The sequence below is a fragment of the Pristiophorus japonicus genome, chromosome 8, assembly GCF_044704955.1.
Source record: "Pristiophorus japonicus isolate sPriJap1 chromosome 8, sPriJap1.hap1, whole genome shotgun sequence".
NCBI lineage: Eukaryota > Metazoa > Chordata > Chondrichthyes > Pristiophoridae > Pristiophorus > Pristiophorus japonicus.
In genome coordinates this window covers 92,257,848-92,275,191 of record NC_091984.1, presented here as the reverse complement: position 1 = coordinate 92,275,191, position 17,344 = coordinate 92,257,848, and the positions used below count along the sequence as shown (strand labels likewise).

Sequence of the window (17,344 nt, the reverse complement as noted above, 5' to 3'; positions counted from 1 at the left end):
CTGGAAGCTCCTAGGATCATTTGCTGGTCTGTGCTGTTATCTGATGTCCACTAGGGTGGAGAACGGAGTGCCACAATTTTCCTCAACGCCCCTCGGCCAAGGAGAGGAAATTCAGCCAGCTTTCCCACTCTTCATTGCTATCCAGTGATCCCTACTGATTCTGTATATGTGTGGATGTTGGGTGAGGACAATATCAGGGTCGGCTTTCATGAGCACGTCTGCAGTCTGGGCCTAGGAATCTGCCCATACACACTGTTTAGGCTCACATATGAAGAATGGACACTTGGGTGAAGTACCAGAGTGTCTCTGGTCCCCCAAGAACTAGACCCCAGTATGAATCAGCACCTGCAATAGTGTAGGAGGAAATGAGAAGCATTACAATTGACCGTCTCAACCATGCTATTGGTGGGAGGTTCATGCAGAGAAGTTTATCTCCCCACTTGGAAAGAAAGGAAATTGAAAGGGAAGTAAGTCTGTTCATAGAGACTGGAGTCAGCTCTGTTGCCTGCCATTATTTTGTTTACATCTAACAGTTTCTCATGATCAGCCATGATCTTATTGAATGGCGGAGCAGGCACGAGGGGTCAAATGGCCTACTCCTGCTCCTATTTCTTATGTTCTTATGATGTTTAAGAAGCCATTATTGCATATATGAGAAGGGGTGGTTTCAGTGGAATTTGATCGCGGTGAACCTCCAGGCTGTTTACTTTCCTATCCAGAACCTGTTTCTCCTTTCTGACTTTCTCTTCCCTGTGTGTCCTTTATCTCTTTTGTGAGTCTGTTCAGATGAATGATTGCACAATTTCTGGTGTACAAATCTCCCTGAATGACAACAAAGGTTGGTAATGATGCACTAGTATCAGCATGTGCCATGAAAGGTCAGATTGCTAACACTGCTACTTGTGAAACCCGCTGCATGAGTCAGCTCTGTTGCCTGCCATTATCTTATTTACATCTAACAGTTCTCATGTTCATCCATTCACATAAAGTGCTTTTATTATGTAAAGTGCTCATCAACACCTGAAAATGTTTTCTGGACATTCAGATATCTGGGAGTGATTATAAAGCAGATGTTCAGGTGAGGTTGGGGTTACACACCAGCTTTTTATTGCAGGTCACAATCCCAATCTCTTAAATATATATTCCAGACACCGCAATAGGTCATTTGACCCATCGTGCCTGTGCCAGCTCTATGAAAGAGCTACCAATTAGTCCCACTCTTCTCTTTCCCCTTGGCCTTGCAAATGTTTCCTTTTCGTATATATGCAAATAACCCTTTAAAAAGTTACTAATGAATCTGCTTCCACTACCCTTTCAGGTAGTGCATTCCAGATCATACAACTCACCGTGTCATCTCATCCCTGGTTCTTTTGTTAATTGTCTTAAATCTGTATTCTCTATTAATGACCCTCCTACCAGTGGAAACAGTTTCTCACTATCTGCCAAAACACTTCATAATTTTGAACACCTCTATTAAATCTCCCCTTAATCTTCTCTGCTCTAAGGATAACAATCTTAGCTTCTCTAGTCTCTCCATGTAATGAAGTCCCTCATCCTTGGTATCATTCTAATAAATCTCCTCTGCACCCTCTTCAGGGCATTGCCATTCTAAAGTGTGGTGCCCAGAATTGGACACAATACTCCAGCTTTTCTTTCTTTTCCCTTAAAAAACAGCTAAAGCTCCATCTGATGGCTGACCATTCAGTTTTGGTACTGAGGTATTCAGACCAGTAAAACCTCAGTTTGTGATGAATAAATTGGTCTCAACAGGAGTGGGAGGCTGTCCCATGCCTGTTTCTGTCCCTGAGAACTGCTAAGAGCCCACCCAACAAAAAAATCTATGTTATATGGTTGTTAGGAAAGGAATTTGGGTTATATTTTTCACTGTTCACCAATTTTAAAATCAATACAGGTATAAAAACTGACTGGAGGAATTAGCAAATAGAATATATATGACAGAAAGCTTAGCAGCAATAATTTAATTTCCTAATTTAAAATATTCTTTGGCCTGGATTAATTCCTTCCTATAATGTTAATGGACTCAAATAGAATGAAAATTTACACTAAGTGAGTAGGGCAGTGTTTTGTACCTGTATAACCAGAAAGTAATGCTCCTTTAAAGGGGGCGGGGGGGGGGGGGAAGAAAGAGAAGTAACACTGTAAAGTATGGTTGACTGGTATGTACTTTTTTTCGGCTACTTAAAAAAAATTGCAGCAAGCAATTTTCCTATATTTCATTTAGTTGTATTTTTGAAAATTACAAACCCTGCACACCTGAGTTTTGTAAGAGAATGACAGGACTGGTCGGTTCAGAAAGATGTGTTTGACATAATCTCACTCATTACACCAGCACCATGAAAGTTTTAATGGTGGGAACATTCCTTTTGTCTATTCTATGCCTGGTTTACACCTATTTTCATATTTTGTGTTTTTGTGTTTTACTTTTCCCTCCATATAGATGGTAATATTTTTTCCTCCCCAATTACTGTTTCAGCAGAAATCTCAAAACTTGGTTGCAGCTATCCCAGGGGCTGGAACTTCATGAATCCCATATATCCTGAAGCTGAAGCAAGAAGCCTGGGTCAAAGTTCACTGTCTGGGAAGGATGAAAGATCTGGTCCCAAACTGGTTCAAGTAGGAAACATAGCAAAGCACTGAAGTGGCTGCTTCCCTGCTCCTAAAAAAAAAACTGCACAACGATATTGGAATCTTATCCTACAAAAATAATTTAGTACAACAGTATTTGAAAACAAAAGTAAATTACATCCTTTGTCCTTCCAGAAAGAACTATTCTACCGAATCCAAACCCAACAGTGGCTTCCTGGTGATCCTATATAAAACAATGAAAATTTGGTTAATTCTTCTGTCTTGTGTAAAAATATGAAATAGGAAGTCTTGTAGTTGTGGGTAGAGACGTATTTCCCAAACAAACTTGGTGTATTTTGCCTCCCACAAACACTACGAACCTTGCAATCTTAAGCTATAGAGCCCAGTGTGAGAAAGGTTAAATGTAACATTTTGGCTGTTTCAATACTGAAGAAAAACCCTTAGTCAAAAGAGCTACATTAAGTTAATATATATTAATATAAATGTGTGTTTATTGTGAAAACAAAAAATATGCCAGATTGAGAAACATTTTGAGCCTAATGATAGCTTTGGTGAACATTGTCCTGGTATTTGAATTTGTGCAATTTAAAACAGAAAAATATAACCTGGTAATAACTGGAAAAGTACATCCTGACAACATTTACTACTGAGCAGAATGTTCACCAAGCACATTTTAAAAAAAAGGGTACGTGCAATAAGTTTGCCATTGAGGCCAATTGCTGCAATATTAGCTTTATCAAACACTGGAATAAGACAAAATTATAGTTATGAACTCAACAACAGAATCTAGCGTCATTGACATTATTTTACAGCTATCTGATTCAATAATGTAGCATGGTGGGTGAGAGTACGGTACAGAGTTAAGACAGGGCTGGATGACTTTGTATTTACTATTGTACACTAATAGAAACAGTAGATAAGTTTAGCACTAGTATTGTTTTTGCCTGAGCTATATATACAGCATGGTGGCAAATATGTGGTGTTTGTATGTATGCATGTGTGTATTACAGGCACAGACAGGCTTATACAGAATTGCTGCAATTCATTATATATAGCAAGTGCATGCAGTGCCATGTATACTATATATTTGTACACACACAAAAGGATATTTGGGTTAGCGGTCTTTATATGTATAATTCAAGACATACATTATTGTGCAATTTAAGGTACCAATTTTCTAATTACCATAAAGGTCATTATAATTTCCCTGCTTAAAAGTTGATAATTTTCTCAATTGAAAATGATGTTTCACTAAATCATAAGTACTTAAAATTGTAAATGAATTTCATGGGGAAAAGCCTCTTTAGTAATCAGATTCTATATGTGGTGCCAAAGCCTTGAGTTGCATGTGTTTTTCATTTCTGTTTTGCATGGTCATTGTGCAATTAAGGAAATTAAAGGAAGCCAGGGAACAAGTGGGACTGGGGTTGTTTGTCAGGAAATTCACTGAGAAAAGGTGGGAAATTCTTTTTCATTGTCTAAGGAAAGGATCGGTGATCACTGATGTTTGGTATAAACCATAGGGTTCAGGTGTTTAGTAACCTGTAAACAGTTTAAATCTATGATGCACAGGTGTTCCTATGGCACGATTGTATACTGTATAAAGCGTATATACTGATCAATATATAGTGTGTGTCCTTCAGGCTGTATATATTTTCCCAGTGTATATACATACATTTATATGATGGATTGTAGCAATGTGTATACGGCACAGTCCTAGGAAATAAAGATTGTGTTTCCAGGATTATTTTGGGAAGGCTATTCTGTGAAAACCTAAAGGTGTGTATTTAATGTATGAAATAAGTTTGTTTTCTTTTCTTGGTCCAAATAATAAAGACATTAAATGCTTAGTGCCTATTTGACTTCTCCCTCCTCTGCTAAGATTGATTTGGTAGTGTTCTACTTTTTATTAAGCTTGGTGGGTAAATAGGAAGGTCCCAGGTCCAATTCCTCAGTCTATACTATCTTATCATACTGAATTCCTTGCCATTCCAAAGAAGTCTTTTTGGATGTCTCTCCAATTCATATTTATCTGGTTACACACTGGCTGTTAATATACAACAGGGTAAGCTTGTAATGTTACAAGCATTTACAAGTGAAATGAAACAAATCTTGAGCTCACTGAACATAGAAGAAAGCACTTAAATCCAATTTTACAATTCAATCATAGGTATCTGTTACCCATGGTATGTTCTTTTATGGATGAATATTGGCCAGGCTATAGAAACATACAAACATAGAAAATAGGTGCAGGAGTAGGCCATTCGGCCCTTCTAGCCTGCACCGCCATTCAATGAGTTCATGGCTGAACATGCAACTTCAGTACCTCATTCCTGCTTTCTTGCCATACCCCTTGATCCCCTTATTGTAAGGACTACATCTAACTCCTTTTTGAATATATTTAGTGAATTGGCCTCAACAACTTTCTGTGGTAGAGAATTCCACAGGTTCACCACTCTCTGGGTGAAGAAGTTTCTCCTCATCTCGGTCCTAAATGGTCTACCCCTTATCCTTAGACTGTGACCCCTGGTTCTGGATTTCCCCAACATTGTGAACATTCTTCCTGCATCTAACCTGTCTAAACCCATCAGAATTTTAAACGTTTCTATAAGGTCCCCTCTCATTCTTCTGAACTCCAGTGAATACAAGCCCAGTTGATTCAGTCTTTCTTGATAGGTCAGTACCGCCATCCCGGGAATCAGTCTGGTGAACCTTCGCTGCACTCCCTCAATAACAAGAATGTCCTTCCTCAGGTTAGGAGACCAAAACTGTACACAATACTCCAGGTGTGGCCTCACCAAGGCCCTGTACAACTGTAGCAACACCTCCCTGCCTCTGTACTGAAATCCCCTCGCTATGAAGGCCAACATGCCATTTGCTTTCTTAACCGCCTGTTGTACCTGCATGCCAACCTTCAATGACTGATGTACCATGACACCCAGGTCTCCTTGCACCTCCCCTTTTCCTAATCTGTCACCATTCAGATAATAATCTGTCTCTCTGTTTTTAACACCAAAATGGACAACCTCACATTTATCCACATTATACTTCATCTGCCATGCATTTGCCCACTCACCTAACCTATCCAAGTCGCTCTGCAGCCTCATAGCATCCTCCTCGCAGCTCACACTGCCACCCAACTTAGTGTCATCCGCAAATTTAGAGATACAACATTTAATCCCCTCGTCTAAATCATTAATATACAGTGTAAACAGCTGGGGCCCCAGCACAGAACCTTGCAGTACCCCACTACTCACCGCCTGCCATTCTGAAAAGTACCCATTTACTCCTACTGTTTGCTTCCTGTCTAACAACCATTTCTCAATCCATGTCAGCACACTACCCCCAATCCCATGTGCTTTAACTTTGCACATTAATCTCTTGTGTGGAACCTTGTCGAAAGCCTTCTGAAAGTCCAAATATACCACATCAAATGGTTCTCCCTTGTCCATTCTACTGGAAACATCCTCAAAAAATTCCAGAAGATTTGTCAAGCATGATTTCCCTTTCACAAATCCATGCTGACTTGGACCTATCATGTCACCTCTTTCCAAATGCGCTGCTATGACATCCTTAATAATTGATTCCATCATCTTACCCACTACCAATGTCAGGCTGACCGGTCTATAATTCCCTGTTTTCTCTCTCCTTTTTTAAAAAGTGAGGTTACATTGGCTACCCTCCACTCGATAGGAACTGATCCAAAGTCAATGGAATTCTGTAAAATGACTGTCAATGCATCCGCTATTTCCAAGGCCACCTCCTTAAGTACTCTGGGATGCAGTCCATCAGGCCCTGGAGATTTATCGGCCCTCAATCCCATCAATTTCCCCAATACAATTTCCCGACTAATAAGGATTTCCCTCAGTTCCTCCTCCTTACTAGACCCTCTGACCCTTCTTATATCCGGAATGTTGTTAGTGTCCTCCTTAGTGAATACCGAACCAAAGTACTTGTTCAATTGGTCCGCCATTTCTTTGTTCCCCGTTATGACTTCCCCTGATTCTGACTGCAGAGGACCTACATTTGTCTTTATTAACCTTTTTCTCTTTACATATCTATAGAAACTTTTGCAATCCGTCTTAATGTTCCCTGCAAGCTTCCTCTCGTACTCTATTTTCCCTGCCCTAATCAAACCCTTTGTCCTCCTCTGCTGAGTTCTAAATTTCTCCCAGTCCCCAGGTTCGCTGCTATTTCTGGCCAATTTGTATGCCACTTCCTTGGCTTTAATACTATCCCTGATTTCCCTTGATAGCCACGGTTGAGCCATCTTCGCTTTTTTATTTCTATGCCAGACAGGAATGTACAATTGTTGTAGTTCATCCATGCGGTCTCTAAATGTCTGCCATTGCCCATCCACAGTCAACCCCTCAAGTATCATTCGCCAATCTGTCTTAGCCAATTCACGCCTCATACCTTCAAAGTTACCCTTCGTTAAGTTCTGGACCATGGTCTCTGAATTAACTATTTCATTCTCCATCCTAATGCAGAATTCCACCATATTATGGTCACTCTTCCCCAAGGGGCCTCGCACAACGAGATTGCTAATTAATCCTCTCTCATTACACAACACCCAGTCTAAGATGGCCTCTCCCCTAGTTGGTTCCTCAACATATTGGTCTAGAAAACCATCCCTTATGCACTCCAGGAAATCCTCTTCCACCGTATTGCTTCCAGTTTGGTTAGCCCAATCTATGTGCATATTAAAGTCACCCATTATAACTGCTGCACCCTTATTGCATGCACCCCTAATTTCCTGTTTGATGCCCTCCCCAACATCACTACTACTGTTTGGAGGTCTGTGCACAACTCCCACGAACGTTTTTTGCCCTTTGGTGTTCTACAGCTCTACCTATATAGATTCCACATCATTCAAGTTAATGTCATTTCTAACTATTGTATTAATCTCCTCTTTAACCAGCAATACTACCCCACCTCCTTTTCCTTTTATTCTATCCTTCCTGAATGTTGAATACCCCTGGATGTTGAGTTCCCAGCCCTGATCATCCTGGAGCCACGTCTCCGTAATCCCAATCACATCATATTTGTTAACATCTATTTGCACAGTTAATTCATCCACCTTATTACAGATACTCCTTGCATTAAGACACAAAGCCTTCAGGCTTGTTTTTTTAACACCCTTTGTCCTTTTAGAATTTTGTTGTACAGTGGCCCTTTTTGTTCTTTGTCTTGTGGACCCTTGCACTACCTTCTTTGCACTGCTCTTCCTGCTGGTCTTCTATTCCCTATCTAGCTATGGACCCTTCTCTTGTGGTATGACCAACTCGCTACACGTGCTACTCACGTCATTCTCAGCATCGTGGATGCTCCAGAGTGAATCCACTCTCAGCTCCAACTCCGCAACGCGGACCGTCAGGAGCTGGAGGTGGACACACTTCCTGCACACGTAGTCGTCAGGGACACTGGAGTCGTTCCTGAGTTCCCACATGGTACAGGAGGAGCATAACACGCGACTACAGGCTCTGTAATAGCCACCTGTAACAAAAGAACAGCCAGACAAGGCCTCTGTTAAAACTTTTCAACTTAGTTTCAACTTAGATTAAACTCCAGATAAATGAAGGGCTTAAACCTGCATCCCTCTGACAGAGGTGAGAATGGTAGCAACTGAGCCAAGCTCACTCAGTGAGCTAAAGTTGGAATTAAGAATTATTGGTGAGACAGCAGAGAATGGTTCTAAACATGAAAGAAAAAACAGCACAAAAACACACATTTTTAGACATTTACACTTAAACCTGAAATGGACTGATACAAATACATATATACATTGTGACCTTTCCTCTAATTGAATTGAAAACAATGGCTTCTTGTTTCTATGTTGTTTCCTCTGCTCTTAACTGGACACCTGTTCCATAAAGGTACATGAAGGATTTAATTAGCATTTATCTGCATTGAAAATAAAGACACTATACTGTTGTAATAGTGAACATTCTGGTGTGGCAGCTATGGTAACACTGATCTGTTACGGAACAAAACAATTCTACCAAGTGCTCTGAGTTGTATTCAAATTTCCAGCATAATCGAGTCCCAAATCTATCGTTCACCCTTACCTTCAAGCCTGTGGTGAGGAAAAATGCATTTTTGTAGACTTGTGAACTGGGAATACTTTTGACACCACAATAAAAATAGCTCATGGTTGTTTGTATTTGAGGGGGGAGGGGGAAAAGAGAAACAAGTTGATCAGCAGACGGCACAATATCCATTTTTCAATCAGCTGAGATGTTTTATTTGTGTTGCAATCTTATAGTACACACATCTATTTATACATTAAACAGCACACTCCAGTAGTCTCTGTAAAGGCTTAAATATTCATGCTATTTCACACAGAAGCAAACCTAGACCAGCAGAAACTTATAGGAAGGAAGCATTTGGCATCAAATCACAAAGGACTAGATCAACAACATAAGGCTTCTGAATTCCTCAAACCATTCACACTGCCCTAAGGACATTTTAGGTCATTTGTTATTCTGCTCCCTGGAGTGCAACTTTGATGCCAGAAAAACTGACACAACTCAGTTTCCTATTTACTTTAAAGGGAAATAGATGCAGGGTGATTATTTTTTATGGGTATAATGTGCCAGAAAAGTATCAAATGTACAAATCTGCTTTGTACTTCACTGTTGTAGTACTCTATTTCTGCTGCTAAAATCTGTTAGCAAGTTACATAAATGCTCCAGTAATCACTACCATCAGATATTCAGCAATATAAGTCTGGGATGTACCAATTATTATTTCCCAAGTAATCAGACAAACAGTTTCTCCAGATGAGCACCAATCCCAGATCTTAGACTTTGCGATGTTCAAACAAGGGAGTTTTTTCAAATCTTTATGCCATCGACTTGTAATTAGGAGCTCTACATTAGTTTGATATGTGAGTGTTAATAAAAATTAAATGTCACAGAGCAGCATCTGCATTTTAAACCAAAGTGATGCTTGGCATTCTACCAAACTGAATTAGAAACCGAACCTCTACGTGTTACTTTGCTTACTTTTGCTAGCAGCAACACCAGAATGAGGTCAACTTGGCCTGAAGAACTTGGCAAAATAGTGGGAATGTTTATGCTTGTGTGCCCCTAAAACATTCCATAGGTATGATGCTCTTCTATCCCTCCAACTGCTCTTTCGCAGACCTCAAAACGAGATCAGATCACAAAGTGGAATACAGCCATAAGTAAATGATGTTGGCATTTCTTAGAATCATAGAATCATAGAATGATGCAGCACAGAAGGCCATTCAGCCCATCACACCTGTGCTGGATCTTTGAAAGAGCTATCCAGTTAGTCCCACTCCTCTTCTTTCCCCATAGCCCTGTAATCTTTTTTCCCTTCAAGTATTTATTCAATTCCCTTTTGAAAGTTACTACTGAATTTGCTTCCACCGCCCTTTCAGGCAGTGCAGTCCAGATCACAACCACTTGCTGCATAAAAATGTTTTTCCTCATACTGCCTCTAGTTCTTTTGCCTATCACCTAAATCTGTGTCTACTGGTTACTGGCCCATCGACCACTGAAAACAGTCTCTCCCTTTTTACTCTATCAAAACTATTCATGATTTTGAACACCTCTATCAAATCTTCTTTTGACCTTCTCTGCTCTAAGGAGAATAACCCCCGCCTCGCCAGTCTCTTCACATAACTGAAGTCCCTCACCCCTAATATCATCCTAGCACCCACCCCCTTTAAAAATGTATAATTTAGTTTATATTGCCTCTCCTCATTCTCCTACCAAAATGTATCATTTCACAGCATTAAATTTCATTTGCAATGTGTCAGCCCATTTCATCAGTTTGTCTATGTCCTCCTGAAGTCTGTTACTATCCACCTTATTTAATCACAAACCAAATCCTCTATTCAGTGCATCAGCTGTATTCAAATAAGATCTTGACCTACCCAGCTTATATTTTAACTCTAACCTAATGGACTGCAAATTTTTGCTTTCTTTTTGTCAGACTGTTTACAGCCTTGTAAATACATTAGCCAGCCCAGGTGAGATCCATTATTCATATCTTGCAATTCAGTATTCTGGATACCATGTCACATCTGGAAACACTCACGCTGATACATCTTCAACAACGTGAGCAGATGCGCAGATATAAAATACAGTCCATGTGTTAAAAACAGCACAATGTTGAAAGCTGGATTTGTTTGCACACAGTAAACAAAACAAAGTTAGCTTTATTTTTTAAAAATAGGTTGCGTCACTGCCCCCCGCCCCCAGTAAAATGCAATATTTATTAAATACTAAGCAAGCTATTTTAAGGTATTTAACTATTATAAAATCTTTTGAACTCCAACTGTAAACTTTTTCTAGTGTAACAGCTCATCATGACTGAGATAGTCCCTTGATTACAGGTGCATTTCAACTTTCCCAAAATGCAAATCCACAGTGAACAATCTGCATTGCCTAACTGATGCTATCATATTCAGTGTCAGCCTTGAACCTCAATCTGGTAAAGTGCTTGTAGCGATTATGTAGAAGGCAACCAACACAACTGCTAAAATCCTAATGAAGCTCCATCACTGAACAGCCAACTAACAGAGGCATTCATTTACCATTTCGGCATGCTGGCTACAGAGATGACAGATCAGATCGGCTTATAGAGTAAAGTAGTAACATATTTCTTCTTGTACCGATGGGTGGCACTAAGAACCATCACGCCATCCTAGGTCAGAAAAATAAGGTACTTATTAAAACATTGAAGAGCAACATTGACTTTGAATTGATCTTAAAATAACTAACCAGGTTGTTCAAATTGAGATCAGGTGAGGTAACAACTATATCACCGAGCAACCAAGAGGAGGTTTGATGCACTATATAGTGAATAATTCAGTTAAATTACAATAAAATGCAATCCTCTTGGTATATTATGCTAGGGTGCTGATTTGCTGACATCACAAACAATTGCAACACTCTTCCTCTAATATGACTTGTCAAGTCCAATAGCTCAGAAGTGGCAACAACCAGTAAGTCAGTTCAGTGAAATGCAAGTAAGCTGCCTCTGATTTGGGTTCCCCCAATGACTCAATTTGTAAATGAACTGCCTGTTGCAGGATTGAGCCACACAGATCAGGAAAGTTTCACAATCTGTGGTCTCTTCCAAGTTACCTGATCTTATTTGGGCAGTCAGGACACTATAATTAGCCTCAATGCCCTTGGGTTATGGTGAGGAAAAAAATTGCACAGATCCTCCTGATCACCATTTGCTAGATCCTGCTCATGTGTGGACATCAAGTGAGGGCAGAATCAGGACTGGCTGTGATTCCAACAGTTGAATAGATTGCTGACAGTTGTTGTCTAGGGCCACACATGAAGAATGGGTACTTGGACAAGGTACCAGAGGGTTGTCAACATCTGTGGAACCATACTCCAGCATGGTTATCATTGGAAGGTTGAAAATATAATTATAGCAAGGTCAACTGCTTTCTCTAATGCCTGGATCACCTGGTATAAAACACAATTGCCAAATCAGACTAAATACGCAAGATGCACAAGCAGAATAATGATCCAAGGCGGTAAGAATATTGACTGGTACTTATTGCACAATAGCAAAAAAAGGAAACAATCATTTACTCTGCATTTTGCTTCACATTCAGCTCACTGACCAATTTCATGTAAGTTTTAATGTACAATTAATTATTTTTCTATGTTTGTCAAACAGCCTGATTCAACTTAGGCAAGGGAGGCACAGTCAAAACACAAAGAGGGTTGAGATAGGATAGCGAATAAACCTTCAGCTTTTAGCTCCACATTCAGTTTTGAAACAATGGGGTGAATTTTCTCCAGGCAGCAGCCTGAGTTCAAGTGACTCCGGCAGCCTAGCTGGCCTCCGGACCGATGGTCCATTGGGGGGCCCCAATATTCGGGAGCGGAGCCAGAGTGGCAGGAACCCAGGCTGGATTTGTGAAGCTATGAAGTGCATTCCTGCTCCACCTGGCCCCACAAAAAGATGAATTTGCCTTCAGGATTCTCTTTGGCCGCCATTTTAACTTTTGTTAGATTTTTTAATTTCTTCACAGTGACTGGTTTCTTTACTCAAGCCAAGCCATAAATCAATTACACAGTTCTATCCTGCACGTTATCTGAAATTTAAAGTTTTTCTTTTCATAAGGTTGGTTCTCACACTTTCTGATGAGGTATTAAAATCTCCTAGGTAAATGAGTGCATCATTAGTTGTAATGAACCTAACACACTTGAGGGCTACATGGAAATCCTTCTTGATCGCCAAGTCCATCGTGTTGGTAGGAGCATATGCTATGACCTCCATGGGAGTGATGTAAACGAGCACTAAGAATTCTAGACAAGTGTGGTATCCAGGGTTATGAGGGATCTCCTACTCTCTGCTGCTAGTCCTAGTGCCACTCCTAGATGCTGGGCATCTTCTCTGGACCATAAGATGGAGTAATCATCTATTTGCATTTCTCCAGTTCGTAGCCATCGCACTTCCTTCAGTTATGAATGTTCAGCCAGTGGAGCTCTCTCGCTAGCAGAGTTGTGGCACCAGTCTAGTGTTCTTACATTCCAGGATGCAACTAGTGCCTTCTTATCCTTATGAGATATTTGGACCATACACCAGCAGAGAAGTCAGTAGGAAATCAGAATACTTTCTCCAGTTCTTTGCCAGATACCACCTTCAAATAGGTGGCACATGGTACAGAAGGAAGGACAAGGTACGCTTTAAAAATAGCCACAAAAAAAAATCAACCACATAGTGGTAAATCAAAAATGGAAGGTCATGATAAATTGCGGAGTCAACCACAGTACCTCATGGAGGTCCAACCGCTGTTGCCTAGCTGCTGACATCTCCACAGGATCGCCAATAAACAGAAGAATCTCAGTTTGCTTACCGCATTTGGACATCGGAAAATGAAAGGAGGAGCATTATCTGCAGGATTACCAATGGAAGGGACGAGAGGTTTTGGAGACTGACTATCATGTGGATGACACTGAGATGCAATAGTGCATGTATAATTAGCATGCAATCATCCCAAATCTTCTCTTGGAACCACAAAGAAAAGACAGAATGAATGGATAACCCAAGAAGCCATCGACATCATGGAGAAAAGCTCACATGAAGGATGACATGAAAGCATACAGCTCTCTCGGCGAAGTGCGTAGGCAAATCTTTCGTCGAGACTGTCAGCTGTGCCTTTCAGAAAGCAAATGAGGCAGAGCAGCTTTTAAAATCTAACTGCACCTGGAATGCCTTTCACAACATTAAGCTTCTTTGTGAACATTATAAATTAGTACATTGTCCAATCGACGATGTAATGGTCAGCTACTATGAACCTCACCGGAGAAGATGGAAGAGCTGGTTTGAAATCCTCCTCAACCACCCCCCCCCAGTGAGGATCTCTGAAGTTATGCAAGAAGCAGCAGATGGAGCCATACCAGATCACACGAATCCACTGATCGATCTAGAAGTAGCAGCTCCCATGAAGAAGCTTAAAATTGGACGGTCTCCCAGCATATATGGAAGGCACACAGCATAACCTGCTGTCTCCAAAACCATTAGTCTGTGACAACTGCAACTATTCAGGCATTTCGCCTGGTCAGATGAAAACGCTGATGTGAAGATAGCCCTGTAGGCATTCCAATCGAAATTCCCTGCAGATTTGTGTAAATCTTGAGGCCGACCAAGAACCACTTGGATCCACGGGTCCTAAAAAAGCTCCACTTAGGCTTCCACACTGCACTATGCGCAAGACAGCGAAGGTTGGAAATATTGCACGCTCCCAAATTGGAGTGGGTGATCAGTATAGTGTAGTATTTTCATAAGCATCATCTTAGTATAATAGTTATTGCCAGGAAGATGGTGTTTATAGCTTTTAATAATTCTGAATAAGTATCAAGGCTTGAGCATTTAAAAAACCTATATAAACTCTGCACCCAATATTGATTCTTCAGTTTCTTTATTTGGGGCTCTGCACATGGCTGGTAGTGAACAATTAACTGAAAGCTCTGATGTGCTTCAACAAGCTGATAAAAAATGGAAAAAACATGCACATTTCTTCATTTTATTTCCACACAGTCTGAATAGAATTTAAAATGTATGACAAACTTACTTTTATAGAAAGTGCATATAGATGATTCAGCATCACATGGTTCGGTTCAGGGAGTAAAGCAGGATCACACTAGATAAGCAAGGCAGAGATGCTGGTTAATCTTACTGTCTCCCTGGTTTATTGCTACTAAAGATTATAGATTAAAGATTAATACTTGGGTTGAACATGTGTAACTAATTTGCCACGGTTTTCTAGAATCAGCTTAAAAAACAAAAAATATTAAAATCCCAATTTGAATTATTTGTATCTCAACTCATGTAAGCTATTTACGCTAAAATTCCATAAGATCAAACACTGGTACAGAATGTGGAAGGGAAAGGAAAACTTCAGGAAAAGTGACGATACTTTGGAAGGAGATTAGAAAATGCTAACGTGGACTGAAAAAGAATTGGGGTGCAAAGAACAAAGGATGCATAAAATATTTTTAGTGTAGTGGTTAAGGAGGTTAGAGAGGAAAATACTGTCTTGCTATCCAATCACTGCATATCTAACTTTCTACAGTAGTCTGAAATCAGTGTGAAACATTTCAGAAATTAAAGGATCTGAAGAGTGACAAATCCCCTGGACCAGGTGTATTTCATGGTAGGATAATGGAGGAGAGTAGGAAAGAAATTGAACTTCTGGCTTTAGTCATGAAACAGTCATTGGTTACTGAAGAGGTTCTGCAGATTAGAAGCAAATGTAGTATGTATATTAAAAAAAACTGAGGGACAAATATGATCTAAGCAACGACAGTATAATTGCAGCTGGTAAAGGAACATAAACCATTTTAAGTAGTAGTAGTCTAGATGAGTACTTTTTCTAACAATCAACAGCTTTTTAAGAAACCACAACGATTCAGAATAGAATTTAAAATGTATGACAAGCCTCCTAGACTTTCAGAATGACTTTGACAAGTTCCCACAGAGAACATTCAGTAAAACTAAAAATCATGGGAATCCAGAGAAGAATGTGGATAGGTTTTGTTAAGTAATAAAGAGTGAGTACAGGTGAGAGGCAGTGTGCCTGTTTGGGCAGTTGGTGTGGAGATCCCCTGCAAATCCCCTGGGAGGACAGACACACAAACATTAGCGTCCTCGTCCAGGCCAACATCCCCAGCATTGAAGCACTGACCACACTTGATCAGCTCCGCTGGGCAGGCCACGTAGTTCACATGCCAGACACGAGACTCCCAAAGCAAGCGCTCTACTCGGAACTCGTCCACCGCAAACGAGCCAAAGGTGGGCAGGGAAACGTTACAAGGACACCCTCAAAGCCTCCCTGATAAAGTGCGACATCCCCACTGACACTTAGAGGAGTCCCTGGCCATAGACCGCCCTAAGTGGAGGAGGTGCATTCAGGGGGGCGCTGAGCTCCTCGAGTATCGTCGCCGAGAGCATGCAGAAATCAAGTGCAGGCAGCGGAAACAGCGTGCGGCAAATCAGGTTCCCTGCCCACCCTTTCCCTCAACGACTATCTGCTCCACCTGTGACAGAAACTGTGGTTCTCATATTGGACTGTACAGCCACCTAAGAACTCATGCTAAGAGTGGAAGCAAGTCTTCCTTGATTCCGAGGGACTGTCTATGATTATGATGTGGAGTGCAGTGTTCAGTGGTTGTACTCCTGTGGTTTTGTATCTACAAAAATTGCTTGGATGCAGAATTCAACTATGTGCTTGTTAAATTTGCAGAGGACACTAATATAGGGAGAGCAATAAGGAAAAAGGATACAGTTAATGGCTTGCAAAAGGATTTCATTTGATTATTCAATTGAGCAGACAACTGAAATTTAATACTGATATTGCATGTTGCGCGAAAAAATGAGCAACTCAAGTACAAGAGCAAGAAGAACTTGGATTTATATATCTTTCATGACCTCAGGCTGTCCTAAGTGCTTAGTCAATTAAGTACTTTTGAATCGTAGTCACTATCGTAATGTAGGGAAACGCAGAGGCGATTTGCACACAGCAAGGTCCCAAAAACAGCAATGAGATAAATGACCAGATAATCTGTTTTTTTAATAAATGGTAGAACGTACCTTTGATGATTCATTGAGAGAATTTAAAGTTGAGTTTATTGTGTTCTTTCTTCCATATAAATACTTGACAAATGCATTTAAAAACAGTTTGTATTCCTGCCTCAGTCTTTTATGTACTATTGCAGGATTATGAAGATTTAAAATTATATATAAATTGTAAGCAGTTGGAATAATGCAGGGACTTCAAAGCCAAGATGAAATGACAGGTTTGGTTGTAGCTATGTCAGCATAGCTATTCTAATGAACTTACTGAAATGTGTGTGTCCTTGTTGAGAATGACCTGGAGCAGATGGGGAGGTAAAATGGGAGGTGCCTTAAAGCGCTCTTCAGGCCTCAACACATACATCTCCTGATGGTATGGTCCTGGAGGGGAGCTTGACAAGTCTAAAACAAACAGAACATTACATCAATAGAGTTTAAACAATTAATGAAATAAAAACACAAGATATGTACACAACTGATCCCACTCAGGTCAGACTGTAGCATCTTCTAATACACTCCATCCCAGTTTGAATCCTGTACCATACTGCAAACCTTAAGATGAATTCAGTCACTGAATCATTCCTCCTCTTCAACTTCTCCCACACATACAAATGTAGCTATTGAATGCTTCCAATTCAGAATTTGGAAATTAACATAT

At 40.3% G+C, this 17,344-nt stretch overlaps 2 protein-coding genes across 10 annotated transcripts in view; one reads left to right on the top strand and one right to left on the bottom strand.

Moving 5' to 3' along the window:
- pde4dip (phosphodiesterase 4D interacting protein) overlaps positions 1-4,457 on the top strand; it is a 310,412-nt gene extending 305,955 nt beyond the window's left edge. For 4 of the 9 annotated variants that reach the window (XM_070887097.1, XM_070887096.1, XM_070887095.1 and 1 more), the window contains 2 exons: positions 778-838; positions 2,495-4,457. In XM_070887097.1, the coding sequence (XP_070743198.1) occupies positions 778-838; positions 2,495-2,658 (225 nt within the window). In that variant the 3' untranslated portion in view covers positions 2,659-4,457. The remainder of the gene's footprint in view (positions 1-777; positions 839-2,494) is intronic. The other 5 variants (XM_070887092.1, XM_070887091.1, XM_070887090.1 and 2 more) reach the window with 5 other exon arrangements.
- Positions 4,458-8,823: 4,366 nt separating this feature from the next.
- Positions 8,824-17,344, bottom strand: part of LOC139268628 (5'-AMP-activated protein kinase subunit beta-2-like) — an 85,333-nt gene continuing 76,812 nt past the window's right edge. The window contains exons 6-8 of the mRNA XM_070887088.1: positions 16,955-17,088; positions 14,687-14,755; positions 8,824-11,286 (exon numbers count right to left, since the gene is read on the bottom strand). Coding sequence (XP_070743189.1) covers positions 11,209-11,286; positions 14,687-14,755; positions 16,955-17,088 — 281 coding nt within the window. The 3' untranslated portion in view covers positions 8,824-11,208. The remainder of the gene's footprint in view (positions 11,287-14,686; positions 14,756-16,954; positions 17,089-17,344) is intronic.